The 22,222-nt window shown below is 37.3% G+C and overlaps 1 protein-coding gene across 1 annotated transcript in view; it reads left to right on the forward strand.

Moving 5' to 3' along the window:
* meox2 (mesenchyme homeobox 2) overlaps positions 1-22,222 on the forward strand; it is a 72,813-nt gene that overhangs the window by 35,554 nt on the left and 15,037 nt on the right. Inside the window, exon 2 of the mRNA XM_003222010.4 lies at positions 20,022-20,194. Coding sequence (XP_003222058.2) covers positions 20,022-20,194 — 173 coding nt within the window. The remainder of the gene's footprint in view (positions 1-20,021; positions 20,195-22,222) is intronic.

Here is a 22,222-nt window from a genome sequence, read left to right on the forward strand (position 1 = left end):
ATGAGAAAAATATAATATCCTTGTTAAAAATAGAGTATGAAAATCAGTTTGGCTCACTTTTTTTCATAAATGGTGGAATACCAGATCATTTATCTATTTATTCCTAGGCTTGTTTACATCTGCAGAAGGAGTTGTTGCTACATACTTTCATTGCCCTGGGGGCATATAAATCATGTGCAAAGCTATGTATTAATGGAAAACAATCTAGAACAATCCCTCAGCAAGTACCAGCCTTATGGAAGTAGAATTAGAATCCAAACAAAACTCCAAACATTTAGAATTAGATGGGTGTGTAAAAAAGAGAAAAAAGAAAGGAAGTCTCCATGAATTTTGCTTATTTGTACAGTAAAGTTCTTGAACTTCTAAAACTAAACCAAAGAAAGGATTGCTTTTGCTTAAAATCAAGCTGCATGTCCAGTGTCATGAGAACAGTATTAATTCTTAGCTAATCTAATGCAAGATATATCCAGATATATAGTATTCCAGTTGGAGGCAAGTACCTCTGTCAGTGTATGTTTTTTTTTCCTAAAGATACATCTTATTGTGTGCTCAGAGGAAAATATATTCTTATGGGAAAAATACTATTAGTGAAGAAATTGAATCTTTTATCTTTTTACCTGAAGGGTAGTTCTTCCCCATTATTAAATGCCAATTGATACAGCTCATGCAATTTGAACATGTAATCCTGGCTTTGTAGTGATCAAAGGGCAAGGCAGCTTCATGATGTAATGTTTTCATTCATTGTTTAAAATTTGTCCACGTGCAGCATTTTATACTGGTGTGAAAGGGTATGCCCTGTGGGTTGTGTGGATGCCCAAAGAGCCTTGTATCTGGACAACTGCTCAAGAACACTGGATCATTCTGTCTTTCAGATATAAAGGTCTCAAGGAGCTCATATTTGTTTTTAAAAAACTAAAAGCAATAATTTAATCTATGGTAGTATACAGAAGAGGAAGCAGTAAATTTGTTTTAAAAATACGATACCATTTGACCACTCCTAATTCAGTAGAATCCTGTGCAGTAATCTAGTAATATGTTGCCATAGTTTAATATGGTTGTTTCTAGAACCTAACTAGCAGTTGATACTAGCTATTTCCATGTTATACCTGTATCTCATCATTTTTATGACAGAACTAGCTAAGAACTTCCTTTGATCCAATATGCTAAATAGAGCAGTTGTATAAACTTCAGTATATAGACATGATAGCATGGGGTGGAGGAATATTACACAACAATCTTGTTAAATTTAAGCACACTGAGGCACATTCAAAAAGTTCCTTTTTGTGCTATGCCTTCCAGACTCCACAGTGGGTCATAGTTAAAATACTCTTTTTACAAGATCTGGATTAATTCTATTTTCATCACAGAAGAACGGTGGGATATGGTCCAGCAAATGAACAAAAAATATCCACACCTCCAAGCTTCTATAGAAAGAAAATCGCTGTAATTCATGGATTAGCTGGCAAGTAGTGGTGATGATAAATTGTATTTTCATTTCACTGTTTCCTTTATGCATTACTATCCCCATGCTTTGCTTTATTCCAGTATCAGAGAAAACGGTCTTGGCTGCTTTGTGATCAAGACAATTGGCCAGGTTGGTATTTATATGCATATTATAAAGGGAGGTGCAGCATAAAGGGAGGAATAACATAGTGGCATAATTTCATCCAAGAAAAATGCAGGAAGAGTGCTTTAAGTCTGAAAATGGCTATGTTAAGAAAATGAGTAACAGGTTTTCCAGAATGATTATTTGGGATAAAGCTGTATAAACTGAATGCCGCACAGTTGTGTAGTAGCTTTGTAAGAGGAAAGGCCTGAAGATCTGAATATGACTCAAGACCATGTGGGAGTAATGAGTGAAAACTTTTTAGTTTTACAGCAGAATAATAAGTCTTTCATGGACTTATATGGTCTCCTCTAGGCTTGGATAATTTTAGGATTAGAATAATCAACAACTATAAGGGAAAAACAAATCAAGCTATGGGTTGCTATGAGTTTTCCAGGCTATATGGTCATGTTCTAGAAGGAGCCTCCGGTGGCCTAGGGGATAAAAGCCTTGTGACTTGAAGGTTGGTTTGCTGACCTGAAGGCTGCCAGGTTCGAATCCCACCCGGGGAGAGTGCGGATGAGCTCCCTCTATCAGCTCCAGCTCCATGCGGGTACATGAGAGAAGCCTCCCACAAGGATGGTAAAACATCAAAACATCCGGGTATCCCCTGGGCAATGTCCTTGCAGATGGCCAATTCTCTCACTCCAGAGGCAACTCAGGTTGCTCCTGACACGAAAAGAAATGTTCCTGATTTTTTTTCCTGATGTTTCATCTGCATCTATGGCTGGCATCCTTAATGTAATCAGGTAAGGTAACCATACCTCATTATCTCTAGAACTTGTTCATACAGCCCAGAAAATTCACAGCAAGCCAGTGGTTCTAGCCATGAAAGCCTTTGACAACAAATCGAGCTATTTTTGAAATTTTTTACTTTGGACCATCCAATGGACTTAAGGATATGAATACTGTAGTTCAGATATCATATCAATAGGCTCTTGGCATAACACTACAACTCCTGGTCCAATTAACTGATCATGAGACATTTATCAAATATTTGGAAATTGAAATATGAACAATATGACCATCAAACCCCACCAAGTGTCAGAGGTAAATACTAAATTATAAAACAGCATTAATATTAAGAAGGAACTTTCTCTACTAGCCATTGGCTGGTAGTGTTGCACTTGATTATTTAAAACTGATTTAAATTTAAATACAGTTGATAAATAAATCTGCAGTGTGGACACATAATATATACTTGGATGATAAATTCTGATGTATTCCATACAACTGAAGAATAGCCAGTACAGAGCAGAGCTAGAAAAAGTCAGGTTTTTAAAGAAATTCCTAAAATCCTAGTGGCCATGCAGGCTAGGAATTCCAGGAGACCATATTGCAACATTTCTAACCTTTAGTACAAAGAAAGTTGGAGTCTTGCTTATTCTTGAACACCCCAGACAGCTTTCTTCTGAGTTTTGGACATGCGCAGCTCTGATGTTTTGAGCAAGCCTTTGGCAAATATAAGATGGTCAGCAACCTTGGTGACTTATTTACACAATCAGTCATTCTGAAATACACTTTTAACATTTTGCCCAACTGTTAATTTGTTGACATATTATAATAGCTAATCAAAACCTGGAGTGAGTTTAAAAAGAAAAAAATAGGCCAAATGACCCTAACGTAGATAGGTTGGTTCTGTGCCAAGTCATGATTGATGCCTGTGATGAGTGATTCAGATGAGCTATTTGCCACATAAAAGGCACAATCTGGCCTGAAAGAGAAAGCAGTCAGTCAAGAGCAGAAGCAGTTGTGTCCTGAAGGTATGCCAGGCCAACATAGTCCTCAGATTAAAGCTACAGAATTCTCAATTAGCCAAACAGGAAACTGCAGCTGAAATTTAGGCAGATATTGGAAAAACAACAAAGAATATTATGGCACTCTAAAGACTAGCAGATTTATTGTGGTGCAACATTTCAGGGATTAGAATTACCCGATCATGTGCAAGATACTGGACTAACACAAAATATTGGACAGATATTGTGCTAATAAATATAGCTGACTGATTCCTTCTCCTGCTTCTTTTGAGTTTGTTTTCTTAAATTGTATTTGTGGGAATGACTCCTGTAAGTGGTAAAAAAGAATCCAAGGTTGCTTTGTCTTTGATGCTAAGCAATTCTGGTACTACTCAGAACTTGGCTGGAAGATCAAGTATTTTCAGACTTTTGGTAAAAAGTCAAGATGCAGTTCAATTACTTAAAGGGAAATCCTAAGCAGGTTTGCTTGAAAAAAGTTTCTAATGTATTCACTGGTTCTTGCTTACATGTAAGCATGAATATGGCCATATTCTTATACAATTTAACTGGAAAGAATGCTTGCTTAAAAGTCAGTGCCAAATTTATGGTATTATTATTACAATGTTACTGCGCCCCCGGTGGTGAAGCGGATTAAACTGCTGAGCCGCTGTACTTGCTGACCGAATGGTCAGCAGTTCAAATCCAGGAAGCAGGGTGAGCTCCCACTGTTAGCCCCAGCTTCTGCTAACCTAGCAGTTCGAAAACATGCAAATGTGAGTAGATCAATAGGTACTGCTCTGGAGGGAAGGTAACGGTACTCCATGCAGTCATGCTGGCTACATGACCTTGGAGGTGTCTATGGACAAGGCCGGCTCCTCAGTTTAGAAATGGAGATGAGCACCAACCCCCAGAGTCAGGCATGACTGGATTTAATGTCAGGGGAAAACCTTTACTTTTACATATCTGAATTGAGAAAAACCAGATGCTAGTTGTGTGTTTGTTGTTTCTTGTGTTCATCTACTAAATCAGTTATTCCCAACCTTTGGTCCTCTAGGTGTTTTGTACTTCAGCTCCCACAATTCCTGTCTGGGATTTCTAGGAGTTAAAGTCCAAAGACAACTGGAGGACAAAAGGTTGAGAATCACTGTACTAGACAGATAGGATATAATTACAACACAACCCTATAACCTATTTACCAGGGAGTAAAGTCGCTGTTCAATGTATATAGTTTTTCACTGTTATTTGAACATGGATATATTAAAATATGGTTTCCTTTCTAGGTTCTGATCTATTTCATTCATTTGATTGGTTTATAGAAGTTTTGGGTGATGATTTTGATTTGTTTTTCCTTACTGAAAAAAGAGATTTTAACATTCCGTGCTTTTATTATTCGCGTATTGTACTGGGAAAGAGACCATGGGGATGTTGGTGTAGCAAGTCATTTTATACTACATAAGAATTAATAAAATATTGAATGAAATACTATTGTAGAAACAATTGGAAATAAACAGAAATGAAATTTTAATAGATTTTTTTTTCACTCAGAGTATTGATTTGTTTTAGACTGATGAGTTGTTAATATTTTAGAACCAGTTTATCTTGGCCAAATATAGCTAATTAACATTTCTTTCTCTGCCTCCCAGGTTTGACAAGAGGATAGGGGGAAAAATCTTGTACACCTGAGACTCTTTCACACTACACAATTATTATGATTTCAGTTTAGATATCATGGCAATATCCTAGGAAATCCTATTTTGTAGTTTGGTGAAACGTTTCAAGTCTCTGAGAATCTTTAATCCACCTTCCTGGATTTTAAATATTTGAATTCCATAGGATGTTGCTTGAAAAATCATAGCAGTATAACTATGTAGTGTTCAAGGGCTTTTGTACAAAGGTGGAGGGCATGTCATATTTTACTGTATAGCACAAAGTGGTACTGCTCTGCTAAATAGGTCCCCAAACCAAAGGCAGCTCTGATCATGATTTCTGAATGTTTTTAATTATTATTGCTATGTTGTTTTCAACTTAAGGTAACCCTAAGGTGAACCTGTCACAGGGTTTTCTTGACAAGATTTGTTCAGAGGTCTTTATCAACTGAGTCAAGGTGACCATGGCTGAGCAAGCATCTGAATGATTGTCTCCAGAGGTTTAGTCCAATCCTTACACCACTACATTACACTGGCTTTCCACTGCTTCACTTATAGTTCAGAACATGCATCACTTTTGAAACCTATATATCAAGATAGGAGGACATCATGGCTTGTGAGCTGGCATGGAAAATGGGCTGTCTTGATCCTACATATCAGGCTTAGAATATAATTTTCCAGTGTGGATCAAAGAAGTAACTTGCTTTTAAGTCTCAGTGTTAAAGGGAAGCCATAAGCCATGAAATTCAGTAGCACCTTTAGTAGACATATCTGGGATTGTGTTGTTAGAGTCTCATTCTGCTCATTAGACATCATCTGCCATATCTTTAAAGACACTTACCTTTAGTAGGGAAAACAAATGTGTTAACATTTTTACATAAATGTGGGCTTCTTCAGATGTTTAAACTATGAATATTTTACAATCTTTTTTATTTTGGCTTTCCCTAAAAGACAGGTAAATCCATTTAATTGCATGTGGAAAAGTACTTTCCAACAGTTTCTTTTATGGTTGTGATACACTTCAGGATAATGCTGTAAAAGTAAACTGTGAATGAAATAGTAGAATGCAGATGCATTGGCAACCCTGTGGATTCTGGGGGTGAGTGAGACAAGAGAAAAGATAACGTCTGGATATTTAGTAATCTACATTTAATGAGCACAGCTGGCCCTTTTAGGTTTACTTTTAATGCTTTCAGAGGGGTAGTAAAAAGCATACGCAGTGTGAGTAGAACACACATAACATATACACACATATACACTTTACACGTTCTTTTCTAATTTTCTGATTGTAAATGTTTTGCATCGCTTTCTGGAAATATGTTAACGCTTGGGGTGGGATTATTTTTCTTCGTTACTCCATCCATTTTTTTAAATTCAAAATTCATGTTAATTATGAATATAACAATAATAAATGTATTGATTAGCCCTTAGGCTATATCACAGATTAATATGAATATAATTTACATTATATTCCCATTTCTTTTTTAAAAGTTAACACTAGTTTCTGCTATGTTTTCTTTTGTTTTCAACAGAAGATTTCTCCAGTCTTCTGATACCTGTAATTCTTGTCCATTAGGGCTAAATTAGACATACCATTAAATCAGTGGTTCCCAAACCTACTGCCCCCTTTCCAGAAAAAAATATTACTCAGTGCCCCCTGGAATTTTTTAAAATTTTAATAGCAGTTAAACAGGAAGATATGTGTATTAATGCATATGGCAAATGCACCTGTGGCCATCACCGCCCTCCTGGATCACTGCAGCGCCCACCAGGGGGTGGTAGTGCCCACTTTGGGAATCACTGCATTTAATCCATGGGTATATTTCATGCAATAATATAATGATTAGCTAATTTCATTCTTGTAAGAAACAACAATTAATTTTATCAATTTCCTTTGCAGAGTTTTTCAAAAAAGCTTACAGATTGTGATTTATTCAGTATCAAAATCGCATTTGGTATTTTTGCACAAGAAATAAATATTTCTGCACATTAATATTGTCTACTGAAAATGTTGTTTCCTGACCAGAAATGCTGTTTTTTGCACAAAAATATTCTATGTAAACATGTTGAAACTGCAAAGATTCTTATTAGTCCAGAATTCACCTCATCACTCTTCTCTCACACTGAAGAATTTTTTTCCCAATTTTTTTTGAATATTTTCAAACATTTCTTCCATCCCTAATGGACAGGGGTTTTTTTGTAATGCAAATACGGTTGATGAAGAATACCAATCATCATTAGGATTACGGCAGACATTTAGTAGATCACCCCCAAATGGATTGGATGCAGTCTCTGTCAGTGAGGACAGTGATACAAATCAGGCACCACATAGGCTTCTTCTGCTACATAGGCTCCTTCTGCTTTGCCATATAATCCAGATTATTACATCAGATAGTCCACACTGTCTGCTTTGAAATGGATTATATGTTTATACTGCCATATAATCCAGCTCAAAGCAGATAACCTGGATTTTATATGGCAGTGTAGAAGGGGCCTTAGATACCATTGATTTTGACAGATCTGCCTTGAGCATGACTGAGACCTCAAATAGCTTCTTTAAAGGGGACATTTCCTTCAGGATTCAACAGAAAAGGATAGATTTAAATTCTTCTTCCATTCTTCTTCCTCATCTGCTTAAAATGGTTAGCTACCTACATGTATTAAATTTGCATACCAAGATAGATGCTAACCTACATTTATTAAGTGTTTTTTTAAAAAAGTCATATGTAGTATGAACATCGTGACTGCTGAAGATATATTCCCAGACTCCACATGGATATTCGAAATCAAGTCTCATGCAGAAAAATATTGAAATGGCCCAAGAATCAGGTGCATTATCTAAAATGCCTAAAGAATATATATTTTGCCAGACATATATAAATTGAATCGTGGGTACAGGTCCCAGAGATACAGGGGTCATACTATATTCTAATCATTTTAGTGGAGGGCTCATATGTTCTTTTTCTGATTGTAATTTCTCTGGTTTCCTTTCTTGAATAAAACAAAAGAATTTTAAATAGAAAATTCATTTTGAACTCATTTGTCTGAACTTCCACTTATTTTTACAGCTTATACAAAGGGGGCCCATTCATTCCCCTATCCCATTCCTTTGGAAAACCAGCACATCTCTCTATTTATCATATGCCAGTGCTTAGCAAATGTTGAAGTGGAGAAGTCTCTGTTCTTTGCTGAAAGACACAAGTCAAATTGTGAATGTATATGGGGCCACTCCAGAAAGAATAACTCATCTTTTGGTATCCTATCTTTACAGTATAATTCTTATGCTTCTCTTCTTGAGCATGTCAGCTTCCTAGGAAAGGAGTTGACCTATAAAAGTTCACTCACATCCCTTTGTTACATTGCGCTGCTGCTGCTATTAAACACACCTGAACTGTCGATACAAACAGCCATTGTCCTTCAAGTAATGCTATCTCAAGGGCTGACATTAAGAAGGAAGAAAAAAACCAAGTAATAAAGAAGCTCTAAAGAAACTCAACCTGTCTCAAACTCTGTGAGTGTTTTCGTTTTATTACTAAGTATGGAAAATGCAAAGCCCACATTTCTTGGCATTTGTACAAACTATTTATTATTTTTGGTCAGATGGGAGCTTGTGCATTTTGGGAAGAGGGGGAAATGGAAACTTGAAAGCCATCAAATCTGCGTTAACTTACATTCTCATATTGAGGAGGGAGGGAGACACTATAACAGCCTAGCAAAATAAATGTTAATAAAACAGGACCATTTTTATGAAAGTTAAGATCAGATGTTTATATAGAGAGGTAAATAAAGTATAGAACAACTTAACATTTTTACTCCATGTCCATGCATATTACATGGATTTTTTTATTTTATTCCTTCACTTGAAGTTATTTGTCTTTAAACTTTACAGTAAACTTTGGTGGGTTATCCCCATTCACTATGAGCAAGCCCTTCAGAATCTTATCCTATCAAGATCGTTCTCTCAGGGCCCTTCCACACTCAACTAAATCCTGGGAGGAACTGAGATATTAAATCCCAGTTCCTACTGGGACTGCACCCTGAGCTTTCCCTGGGAGGGTGGATAGATGCCCTCCTGGATGAACCAGAGGTTGACCCGGGATGGTATTCAGCCCCCCCCCCTCCAAAAGAGAGTTCTCCTGTCATGTGAAAATGATGTGTTACCCTCAGGTAAATTGGGGGGGGGGGGGCTGGGAGGGGGTTTCTGCCATCCTGCTGCTTTGGGCTCCTTGAACCGAAGAACCAGGATTGCTGTGGAAACTGACCCCCAGGATTGCGAAGCAATTCTGGGAGTCAATCCCTATAGGCCCAGCACCTCAACAGATCCAGACCTTTCAGTAAGGTCTAGATCTGTTAAGGTGTCAAATTAAACTGGAGTAAACTGGGAAATCTTCGTTTACACCAGATTAATCTGGATTTATCTGGGGTATTGTTTGGATGCCTCAGGTAAACCTGTTAGCTATCATGGGCTTTAAGGCTTGTGTAGAAGGGATCTTAGTCTCCAAAATGCTACAAGATCCCTTTGCCATACTGATATATTCTAGGCTAATACTGACTTTGAATTCTAATCTCTCCAAAAGGCATAGCTCATGAAAACAACATGGAAGGGTTGGTTTGTTTACCACTTTGTACCTTTTAAAAGGACAATTTCCAAAGTATTACTTATTTGTGGATGCATAAGATTACATTGTACTTTTTATGTCATTGGTAAATGTAAAGGCATCACTTGAGATTAAGGAAACAAAATTAAACTGCTGCAGTGGAAATAAGTACATTCAGTATTTCATATGAACGTATTTCTTGGAAATCAGGCAAAGCCAACCAATGTTTCTTGGCAGTTTCCTTACCTAGTCACAGGAAGTTTTCAGTGCTTCCTATGGTCTACTACCAGACCCGAAGTGTTTCAATGTCCCTTGTGTGGCATAGATTCATAGGAAGTGGAAGAGAAGCTGATTCAATAGTGGCTAAGAGCCAAAGTATACATTACAGGCAAGACTGTATAATGGTGAAAGACCCATTTGCCCGGTTTATGTTGTTGTTGTTGTTGTTTTTTTTAAAAAAAAGCTCATGCATGAGGGTGAGATGCCAGTGCATGAGGGTGAGACTCAACTTTTCCTGCCTGTCAATTCTTGCCTCCATAATTTTCCCCAAGGCGTGTATTGCTCAATATCCTGTGCACCCCGACAGATTTCAGAAATCTATAGGGAGAAAATCTGAAGAGTAATCTAGGACATAGAAATGGCAAGAAGAAACAAATCTAAGTAGTCTGGTTCTATCACTGCAGTTCCTCCACTCTTAGTTATTCCATCCTAAAGTAGCTTTACATCCCATTAAAACACAAATGAACCTCCCAATCCCAGCCTGTTGAGCTAAGTGTTCTTTGTCCCTCTAGCTGGGAGAAGGCATCAAAACACGTCTTCAAAAAATACGGTAAAACAAAATCTATGAAGCATTACCTTCATGAACTGCTTTCAGAGTAAAGTAATATGTGAGACTGTTTGTGATTGTGTATTGTATGAAGAACGATTGGTCCTATGACTATACAACATCTTCCATTGTAAATAAACCATGTATTAGCACTTAAACATGATTTTTTTAAAGGAAGGTATGAGGTGGGCATTCATATAGCACCAAAAAGGAGGACATTTAGATAACTGGTGCATCACTCACACTGAAACATTGTTTCTTTTATAAGCTTCAGCAAACTTCAAAATCTTGGTTTGTATAACCTTGTAGACTGTCGGCAAACATTTACTTATTCCCAGTTCATACAGTGCAATGAGTAGACTAGCATTTACATTATATAAAATACTTCATGCATCTTGAATTTCCAGTTGTTAGAACGTACTGAAAGAAAATGCAGCAAATGCCAATTGTATGGAAGAGATGAATGAGAAAAAAAGAGATTTTTAAATGCCTTTAGATTGCAGTTTGTGCCCAGTTTTCTTTGTACCTCCTTATATGTTAGCACAGTTCTTCTGGAATCCAAGTACAGTAGAGTCTCGCTTATCGATCCTTTACTCATCCAACATTCTGTACTATCCAATGCTGTCTGCCTTTTAATAGTCAATGTTTTTGTAGTCAATGTTTTCAATACATTGAGATGTTTTGGTGCTAAATTCGTAAATACAGTAATTACTACATAATGTTATAGTGTACTGAACTGCTTTTTCTGGTGAATTGTTGTAAAACATGATGTTTTGGTGCTTAATTTGTAAAATCATAATGTAATTTGATGTTTAATAGGCTTTTCCTTAATCCCTCCTTAATATCCAACATTTTTGCTTATCCAACATTCTGCCGGCTGGTTTATGTTGGATAAGGAAGACTCTACTGAACTCATCCAGACATCATAAAGTTACACAATTAGGTTGAATGTCTTTCTTACTAAAAACTTCATAAACATGGAGCAACAATAGCAACTAAGTCAAAAGCCAAATTCAACTTTACTGATCAGCAAGAGTGTCCTTGCTTTGCCCAACCCTCTCATTTAGCTTTCTATTGGACTGAAGTTTCTTATAGAACCTAGATTTTCCTTCTAGGAAACTTTAAATTTGATTTAAGTCCATCTCTTGAAGGAATCTTTTCTCTGCTTAGTACTAAAACCCTTCTGCTATGGCATGTTCATATGACTAACATGTGGGAAGGGGTGACAATTGATAGCTTGTTTTGGAGCATTTGATAGTTAGCTGTAACTGTATACTAAATGATGGACAAAATAGTCTATTAATTTGGTTTTTCAAGTTATCTTATTTCACAATGAACAATATTAAGGACTTTATATATGATAGTAGTAGTTTGGGAACTGGACTGGCTAGTTCAACATCCATCTTCAAGTTCTCAACAAATTATGAAACTTACTGACTGACCATAGACAAATCGCTCTCTTTCAGCTTGAATTTCACATCGCTGTTGTAAGCATAAAATGGGGAGGGGGGAGGAGGAAGAGAACTATGAATTCTGGAGAAAAAGCAAGATATATGTAAGCAATTATTTCCTTGTTCCTCAATATGTCAACTGAAAAAACATTGAATTGAGAAACTTTATGTTCCTTACTGAAAAGGAGCTTTATCTGCTGCTGTAAAGACTTACAATTTTTTCTCTCTGTGTACTAGTTACATTTAAGATTCCCTTTGAGCATTTTAGACGATAAAGAGGTAATACTACTTGGAAACAAGCTGGTATGTTTCCCAATATTTGTTGTCTGCTTTGGGTTATTCTAATCATCAAGAATCACAATTTAGAACAGAGACTATCAAAGTAACCATCACCTGATCACTCATCTATGTTTTATGAAAACATATATGAGTTGGAATGAATGTGGAGAACAATACATGCTATACATAATGCTTTCCTTTAACCTCAGGTGTTATATACCATATGTTAATACTTAAAGTATTATGTGGAGGAAAAGAGTGTATTATAGGACCCCTTCAGATTTTTTTTTCTTGTGTAGCTACACCTACCATTTGGCATAAGATACAGGCAGTGGAGGGGTTTTGCCTCAGTTACAACAGCTGCAAAACAGATGGGAAGCTGACATGAAACCTGCCAGAAATCTCCTTTCAGCTTTTCCACCCATTTTCCACCAAAGAGAAAAAAATTCAGGTGATACTGGATACAGATCCAGAGGTCAAAAACGGATGGAATCTTCCAGTTCTGGCTGTTGAAACTTCAGAAGAACAGAACATTCCAATAAATTTACTGGTTTGGAAATTAAAATAATAAATTTTATAGGGGCAACAAATCTCAAAACAATTTCAAATATCTTGTTCTAATAGAAAACAATAAGGGGAAAAATTGCACAACAGGCAGGGAAACAAAAGGCGAATACTAAGAGCTATGCATCTTTCAAGTCATTTAGCTGCAAAATCCACAAATTTGGAGAGCTTATAACTTCAAAATGTTGTTAGGTATTACAATCTATTAATGCAGAATTTCTACAATGATCATTATTATCCAGGGCAGGCCCAAAACGATTTTCAAGTGTAGGCGAACAGAATTTTGGCGCCCCCCCCCCCCCCCAAACCAATAACTGAAAAATAAAAGCGTGGATAAGCGAAAATGTTGGATAATAAGGAGGGATTAAGAAAAAGCCTAAATAAAGAACAACGCTCTGAAAACGGGGGAATTTCAGACAGGAAACAATCAGGGCCAGCTAACACCTCCCAACCAAGGATGCCCCCAGGGAGGAAGCAGCCAGGCTTTGAATCTGCAAGGCCATTAAATGCTAAACAAGCTGGCCAATTGCAACATTCACTCTAGCCTCAAACAGACAGGAGCTCTTTCTCCCATCTTGGACTTTCCACAGATATACAAACCCCACTTACCTAGCTTCCAGCAGACCTCACAACCTCTGGGGATGACTGCCATAGGTGTGGGCCTGGCCCCGAAGGCCAGGTGCAGGCCTTGGATTCCGAGCGGGCCCAGAGACCGAAGCCGAGAGGAGGTGGGGGGTGCACGCGCGTGCATGCATGCATGCATGCATGCGCGCCCACCCAGAAGCACCTCAACTGCACCCCCAACAGACTGGCACCACAGGCAAGTGCCTGGTTCGCCTAGCGGTTGAACCGCCTCTGTTAATATCCCTGTCAAGGGTATAATACATATTGTTGAGGGTTTCTTTGATTCTGGTTGTTTTATTGTGACAGTTTAAACTCCACATAGGATCTCTTGAGTTGAATGGGTGACAAGGAACAGAGAGAAGGGGCCCTTTCACACTACATAATTATAGCAGTATGAATTTAATTGCCATGGCTGCATCCTATGAGGTTTGCATTTTGAAGGGGACAATTTGGTAGAAACTTCTCAATACTCACTAAAAATCTTAGGACTCTCTGGGATAAAGCCACATCAGTTAAAGTGGAATCAAATGATCATATGATTTCCGGCAAAGAAATCATTAGAATATTATGTAATTACATCTATCACATTCAAGGGAGAACACATCTCTAGGAATCTCTAGGTCCTCAAGTGTGATTCTGTGTTCAGCTCCCAGCAGAAGTTGACCATAGAGCTGTATTGAAAGACCTAAAAATTTCTAAGAAAATGGTCTCTCAGGTTTTTAAAAAAAGCACAGTTTTTCACTTTCACGGGAGTCCTGTGCCCCTAACCTCAGCAATATAGAGGGATGACTTTACAATTGTATGGTGAAATTCTCTATAATTATATGATTTAATCCCAAGTTGTTACAGTTTGGGGTATTTTAGATGTACTACAGTTTTCTCACATAATGAGAAAAAACGGTTCCTGCCCCCAAATGATTATAAGCATTTGCATTGCAATGGAGCCAGGGGCTAATATGACCTTGCCCAGCCCCATGGATTAACCCTACACACACACAGACACACACACACACACACAGCAAACAACACATTTGGGTCCAGAAGTGTTCCATGGTCTGTTTTTTTTCCCCCAAGATTTTGGAATACCTACATTTTCATATATAGGTATCCTAAATCCCTTTGTTTTTGCTACAAGAGGCTACTTCAACCTAAAAAATGGCAACCCATTCTTTCTATGCCTCTTATTGCAGATATTATATACCAACCATAAAGGGACTAAATCAGGGGTCCTCAAACTTTTAAAGTGGAGGGCCAGTTCATGGTCCTTCAGACCGTTGGGGGGCTGGACTATGATGAAATAGTCCAAAATTAGGATTGTTGTTGTGTGCCTTCAAATCGTTTTAGACTTAGGTCAACCCTAAATCTAAAGTTTAGGACAGGGGCCAGTTAAACGACCTTGGAGGCCCACATCTGGCCCACAGGCCTTAGTTTGGGGACCCCTGGACTAAATAATAATAATAATACACTTTATTAGCCATCGGGATGGCATTACAAGGTGGTGTGGTCAATCAAATCTGAATATTCATTGTCACCAAAATCCATGAAGCATTGGTCTAAGTTGGAGTGGGTGGCTTTTACCCATCTTGATAAAATGAAGAATTTTGGATGGGGCAGGAGAGACAAAAATATTTTTTCTGTTTTTGGCTGGTTCTCATAGAAAAAGAACTAAACTCAAGGCATTGGTCGGCCCTCATAAAAATAACTAATTTAAGACTTCTCATTAAAAGTGGCTTTTGGAAGGGAACTAAAGGAATTAGGGAATGTTGGTACCATGTTTCCATGTGGAAACAGAGTACCAGGCATAGAGGGCAGCAAAAGGGGAATCATTTAAGAATATAGCAATCTTTGAATGACTGTGGGTAAAGAAGAAAAAAATATCTTGTGCTTTTGGGATTTATTCTTTTTTTCCTAAAGTGATTGTCAATCTGATAACTGGAAGTACTAGAAGTCTGTGGAATTCTGTGCATAGCAGTAGAAGGGGTTATTAACTTTGGAACTGAAACTTGAGTGAAAGCCAGATACAGTTACTAAAAGTTTTATAATTCTGTTGCATAAGCCTTGTTACCAAGACTTTGTGGTTAGTGTATAACATTTCTATGTGCCTTTCCAATTTTAGAATATATTTTGCTTGCATTAGCCAGATACAATATATACACCCTTCTTCTCTTGCTATTTTGAATTTTATAATCTGTTAAAATGGGCAAAAAAAATCAAATTAAATTAAAGTAAATATAGTATAATATTTTAATTACTTTAATAGCTTCAAGTATTCATAAGAATGACTTGTTTCAGTAAGGTCAAAGATTAAAATATGTGATGCTTGATGTTATGATATCTCAGAGTTCTTGATACTATGATCTGCAATGATATCTGAGGGCCCTTTTACACAGCCCTATATCCCAGAATATCAAAGTAGAAAATTCCACAATATCTGCTTTAAACTGGGTTATCTGAGTCCACACTGCCATATAACCCAGTTCAAAGCAATTAATGTGGGATTTTATTCAGTTGTGTGGAAGGGGCCTCAGTCCTAATCCTGAGTTGGCTCTGGCAGATTGATTTTTACCCACAGTTTTCTAACCTGTAAGATGATCCCCTGTATCACAAAACTATGATGTAGTTTATTTATATCAAAATAATATCACAAATTGTTTTCTTTTCTGAGGTACACTTTATGAGAAAAATGTGCAACGAGAAAAATAATAAACTCTGTTAGTTCTGATTAGAGCAGACCCATTGAATCAACTGGATTTATCTATGTGTTAACGTACTATTCAACATTCGTTAAATGGGTTTACTCTAGGTGAAACTAACCAAGAGGATACTAGTCTATATGGGTTAATTACAGTCATTCCTCTGCATCCATGACTTCTGTATTCACAGATTCAACCATCTCTGGCTTGAAAATATTTTTGAAAATTCAAAAAGCTAACCTTGATTTTGGTATTTTACATAAGTGATACCATGTTACTATGCCACAGTGTGTAATGAGGCTTGAGTATCCATGGATTTTTTAATTCACACGGGATCCTGGAACCAAACCTCATCAGTTACCAAGTTTCTACCACAATAATAATTTTAACAATTGATTTATGTGTACTAGCTGTTCTATAAAAAAACCTCTGCATCTCTCTCTCTCTGTAGCTTAAAGAGATGTAAAGTAACTGCCAATATAATGCTTCAATATTTATTTCACGACATTGAAACAGATTTGGATTCCATACTGTATTCAGTGGCTATCAATGATTTATGTAAAGGCATTTCATCCTAGGAAGAAAGATTCCTTTGTGTCCCAGCCTAGCCACATAAGACAAGTGAGAGAGTAGAAAGCCAACAAATTTATGTGGTGATGAGGGTAACATGCTGAACAGTCCCAGCATGGTTCACATTGGAGCTCCTTGCCAAGAGCAGATGCCTTAAGACACACGTATATTCAGTGATATGTAATAAAACTGCAATCCAGACTTTACCCATATGCCAGTCTGCCAATGAAACCTACTGCTGCCGACAGAGGTACTGCTGCCAAAAAGCTTTTACGGCATAATGCTCACATAGTTACCCTCTGCTAATGACAAGAATGTTTAAATAGTGATTCTTCCCCTGCTGCTCATGCTTCATTCAGGATCTTTGCGAGCTGACAAAATGCAACCTGCTATGCATTCAGTTTAACAGTTAAGCTCGTAATGGAGAAGATGCATTTCCTCCTGTCAGTCAAGTTTTCTGAAGGAAAAACTGTCCAGTATCAGCTTCTTTATCTCTGAGTATGTGCTTAAGAATCTTGAAGTTATTACTGGCTTCCTTTCACTGGTCTGTCCTTTCTGAACAAGTGAGACATAACAGGGCTGGTAACATTGATGCACATTTAAGGGAGAGTCAGGCTATAAGTGTAGGTGAGCAGATAAAATGCTTGACTAGTCCCATAGCAACTCAGAACTGAAGCAAGTTTCTTAGACTGAATTTCCTAAGGATCTGACATTAGCAGACTGGCATATGGATAAAGCCTGGACCATGATTGCTAGTGTGGTGATATTAGGGCTGGCAAGATTAACCTGCTCTGAGTTTTGCCCCAAACTTTAAAGGAACTATCCAAGGTACTAAACTTGGGAACAGGGTTCAACATGTTGGTTATTTTTTGCCCCAAATTGTCATGGAAGCCACTGGCCATTATTGTCCTGAGCTGTGTCCTGAGAAAATTGTTGGTGCAGACATCACTATGTCTCAACAGTCCAGCAAGATATAATCCTGTTTCCTGAACCAGAATAAACAAGGGAAATCCTTTACTAAGTTCAGAAGATTTCAGAAGAAACATCTGAAGAAGAAGGTGGGGGTGCAATTGTCTCTTCATTTCTTCCCCCAACTCTGTGATGTTGCTTGCTAGAAGTTATCTATCTGCCAGCTCTTCAAATATTAGATGTGGATTTACATTGGTTTTTTCAGAGTCAAGCAGGGTGGAGCTGTCCAGCCTTCCTTTTTTCACATGGGATTCTACAGGGGTTCTTACTGCTACAAGACCAAGAACACTTCACAATACCCAAAGCAAACTTGTACATGTTTAAAGCATATAGACAGCATTTCTAGGGAGCTGAGTGACACTGCCTAAAATTGTTTTGCCTTGGGGTCCTGCCAAAATCCATATCCAAGAATTTCCTGGAGGTATGGTAATCTTTCTATTCATGTATGTCATTGAGTAGAAAAGATTTTTCATTTGGATTTTGATCTCTTTCTCTCTTATATCTCTGGGTGTCATCTTAACTACTTTATGTCATGTTTCTAGAGTTTATTTTCACACTAGCTGCTCTAACATCTTATTTTATAAAATATAAGTATTATGGTGTAAGTAGATGAAACCTATGGGGAATCTATTGCAGTGGGCATTTGCAATAACTAATACTAGAAGAAAATAATGACTGGAAGGTCTTACTGATTGGTCTTAGAATAAAAGGGGGAAGAGAAAAATGTATTTTATTTATTTTACTTTTCTCGCGCCTTTCTCTCAATACAGAACATCTGGCAATCTTGGATTGTTCTTAGATACTTTTTAAAAAGTGAGATCTAGCTGTCATTATTGAATTCTGTGGCAAGGAAGTCAACCTCAGGCATTCCAATGACTCATCCTTCAGCAAAAGCTAAAGGAGGCTGCTTTAAGGAGGCTGCTTATGGGCTTGTCTGCTTGGACATTGAGGCAGGTTTCTATTTAAACCAGCAGCTGAAGTGTGAATTTATCTGTGACATTTTTAAGATGGTTGATGAAGCCAAGAGTTGACTAGTGATTCTCATACTGAACGCTAGCTAATTTTGGAATTACAGCACACAGCATGCCAAGATTAGAAACAAATGGCTATAAAATTTGGGGTGGGGAGGGTAATCTGATATAGTTGTCATGTTTTGATTTAGAGGCACTTTGCACATAATGATTTTTCTAGACAGATATTTTCTAGACAGTGCAACAAAATAGTCAGTATGTATGTTTGTCACATATCATAGAGTGAAAGCTTTTTCTTACATAGATGAGAAATCATAATGCAGGGAAAATTCAAATAAAGATATTCAAACAGAAAGAGCACCAAACTAAATATGAGAAAGTTGTGAAATGGGTTTTGGGTTTTGATGTATGAAATTAGCTTCTAGATAGTACTTGTTCTGATGTTGTTGGACCACTGAAAAAGCTGTTTCAGAAAGGTACCAAACCACTTGAGGGTTTTTTTTTAAAAAAAAGCACCAAAATTCATTGATCCAAAGTGATCCAAAATCCAAAATCATTTCATCATATAGCTTTCTTTAAAGCAATGCTTGAATAAATGATAATAAATCCAATACATTAAGGATGTAATGTGTATTAAAAAGCCCTCACAAGCATATTCCACAAAGTTATTATTAACTTTATTCATATCGTGCCCTTTCCCCAAAATTGGAACTCACATAATCACTTACATAAAAGAGCACTGCACTAATAATAGTATCTAGTTACAGACCAGAGCAAAACCAAAACTTCCCTTGTGACAGCATAACAGATAGCTTTATGGTAGATATTGTAATTGTAATTGAATACATAGTTCCTAGATATGAGTCTGCGAATCTGAGCTGGCTTGTAGTTACCAGTTATCATTAAACATATTACATTTAATACAATATTTACTGTACTTTATACATACATTCTTCTTCAAAGATTCCTCAAAATCACTGGGACAGGCATTTGGGACTAAACTAATTCTGGCTGGTCCAGTCTAAGCATGACTAAGTCTAGCACCAATCCATGGTTACTATGCACTTTCACCTTTGAGAAACCAAATAAATTGCTGGACGATTCTAGATTGTTTCCTCCTTACTGAGCGGTTGGAAGGTGTTCACACTGATGCTGAAAACACTGAGTATATGTTGGATGACTGTATAAACACATTAAGTATATATAGAATGGAAAGTCCTTTAGTATCCAGTTCACTTAATATTTATTAAAACATGGATGAGATTCTCAACTTATTAAATCAGTGGCCTGTCACTGTTGGTTCAAATAGTTTATAATAAACATCCATAGTTATGGCAGAACAATTTAAATATAAGGTTTCCTGCTTGAACAGCCCAATATTATTTGCTTGATATTTTCATCTGTAATGACATATTAATTTGTCATGTTTCCTTTCCAGTAAATCTCAGGCTTGTAATGCCTTCTGATTTGATTGTGTATTTCTTTCAGATTCTCAAGAGGGAAATTATAAATCTGAAGTCAACAGTAAACCAAGGAAAGAAAGAACAGCTTTCACCAAAGAACAAATCAGAGAATTAGAAGCAGAGTTTGCCCACCACAACTACCTCACCAGGCTGCGGAGATACGAAATAGCAGTAAACTTGGATCTTACTGAACGACAGGTATGAATATAGAATAAATTAATGGGGTACTTAGTGCAGGCTATTACTTTCATGCCAGATCTATCTCATTTACTGCTTGACATGATAATGTGGGGAATAAAATAAAATTCTGACATGACATTTATGCAATATGCATACTTATTGGATGGCATCAATGTTATCTTTGTAATAGATACTTATAAAACAAGAACATTGTAACAGCCATGGAAAATTGATCAGCCTAGCAACATCTATGCCAGAATATAAGAAACGTATACTCAAGAGTCATGGGTTCCTCTTCCTCTCCCTTGCCTGATGTGTTGCAATCAATTTTTCTTCTCTCTTATAGTCTCTTTTACTATAACTGTCCTCCCTCCATATTGGCACTATATTCATTCTAACTTATCAAACAAAATATTAACAGAACTGATGACAATTATGTCCATCAACGACCGGATGCAGTGTTAGCATGCTTCTAGAAGATACATCTCTTTATGTGTCTGAAACCTACTCTTTTATGGAGAAATTAACTTGCAAATTGGAAAATAAGGCAGTGATCAGCGGCTTTCTAGTTATGCCTCAGGATCTAATGGATGAAATGGAAGAGGTTGAAAGTTGAAAAATAAGTAAGGCATGGGGAGAGGTGGGACAGTGAAGGGTGATTGGATCTGGTTGTACACCTGTCCAAAACCACATCAAAGGTGTCAGGCTCAGATTCAAAAGAGGAGAGGAAAAAGAAGCATTTCTGATAAGAGCAAGATTGAGAAGGGGAGTATAGGAATGAGAACCCAAAATCAGGAGCATTAAGCCTGTCATGCTGGGCATATGCTATCAAGACTCCAGTCCAAGGCTCCTGGTGGTTAGAAAAACCTGGAGAACACACACACACACACACACACACACATCAGAGGAGGAATTATCAAACTTTCTTTCTCCAGATGCTTTGGGCTTCAGCTCCCAGAAGCCCCATGAAATTTAGTTTTAAAAAAGCCCCATGAAATTGTGAAAGCTGAAATCCAAAACATCTGCAGGACCATAATTTGAGAACCATTGGTCTTACTTGTCACTAAAACAGAGATTTCCAAGTGAGCAAAAGGAAAAGATGGCTTTCTATCCTTGCAGAAAGGGATGCCATGGTTATTATCTCCAGATCAGGAAAAGAAACAGTCCTAGTTGAAAGCATGGAAGGATGCTATATGCCAGCAGACTAAGGATATGCAAAATGTAGTAATCTGGATGTTGCTGAACTTCAACTCCCCGCATTTCTCACCATTGGGTATTTTGTTCCGATTTACTCTCTTTTATATTCCTGAGATCCAAAACCTAATTTGATGTACATAGGCTTCCCTAAAACTGATGGGTTTAGGTCATCCTAATTCTGCATTAAAAGTTGGTTTGGCCTGTAATTCTGTTACACTAGTTGTCAATCCTAAATAAATATCTATTGCTATGAATAATTTCCCTTTCCTTCTTTTTCTTTTTGATATATTCAGACCTTGCTCCCATACCAGCCTCAAAAAGCCACTTGCATTCTTATATATCCTTATCTGAGACCCAATGAATCATAGTTCTGAGTAGAGCTAGTATCACCAAACGTCAGAAACAACTTGAAGGAAGACACACACACACCACCACCACAACAATAACAGACTAATGCACGTTTTTGGAACATGTGTTTTTGAAAACACCTTTCCCGGAAATAGCTTATAAATTTCATGTAACTTCTGGCCCTCCACATTTTGTTTTTCTTCGATTCCCAGCAATCCCATCCATAGTTACCATGGTTATATTTCCAAAATGATCAATAATTATAGACGTTGGGTCTGCTTGGGGGGGGGGGGGACTACCTTAAATTGGAAACAATGTTCAACTTTCACTATAGCATGAGGAGAAAAAGTAAAGATGGTTTAATTCAGGTTAGCCTAAAATAAATATTGCTGCATGTTGCTTGACTTCTGGCATGAAAAAGGAACATGTATTTTGTTATCATTGCAGGAACATTCTGCAGTGATTTGGCACTGACTTCAGTACATTACTGTTGTTTCAGGT

The sequence above is a fragment of the Anolis carolinensis genome, chromosome 6 (genome assembly GCF_035594765.1).
Source record: "Anolis carolinensis isolate JA03-04 chromosome 6, rAnoCar3.1.pri, whole genome shotgun sequence".
Lineage (NCBI taxonomy): Eukaryota > Metazoa > Chordata > Lepidosauria > Squamata > Dactyloidae > Anolis > Anolis carolinensis.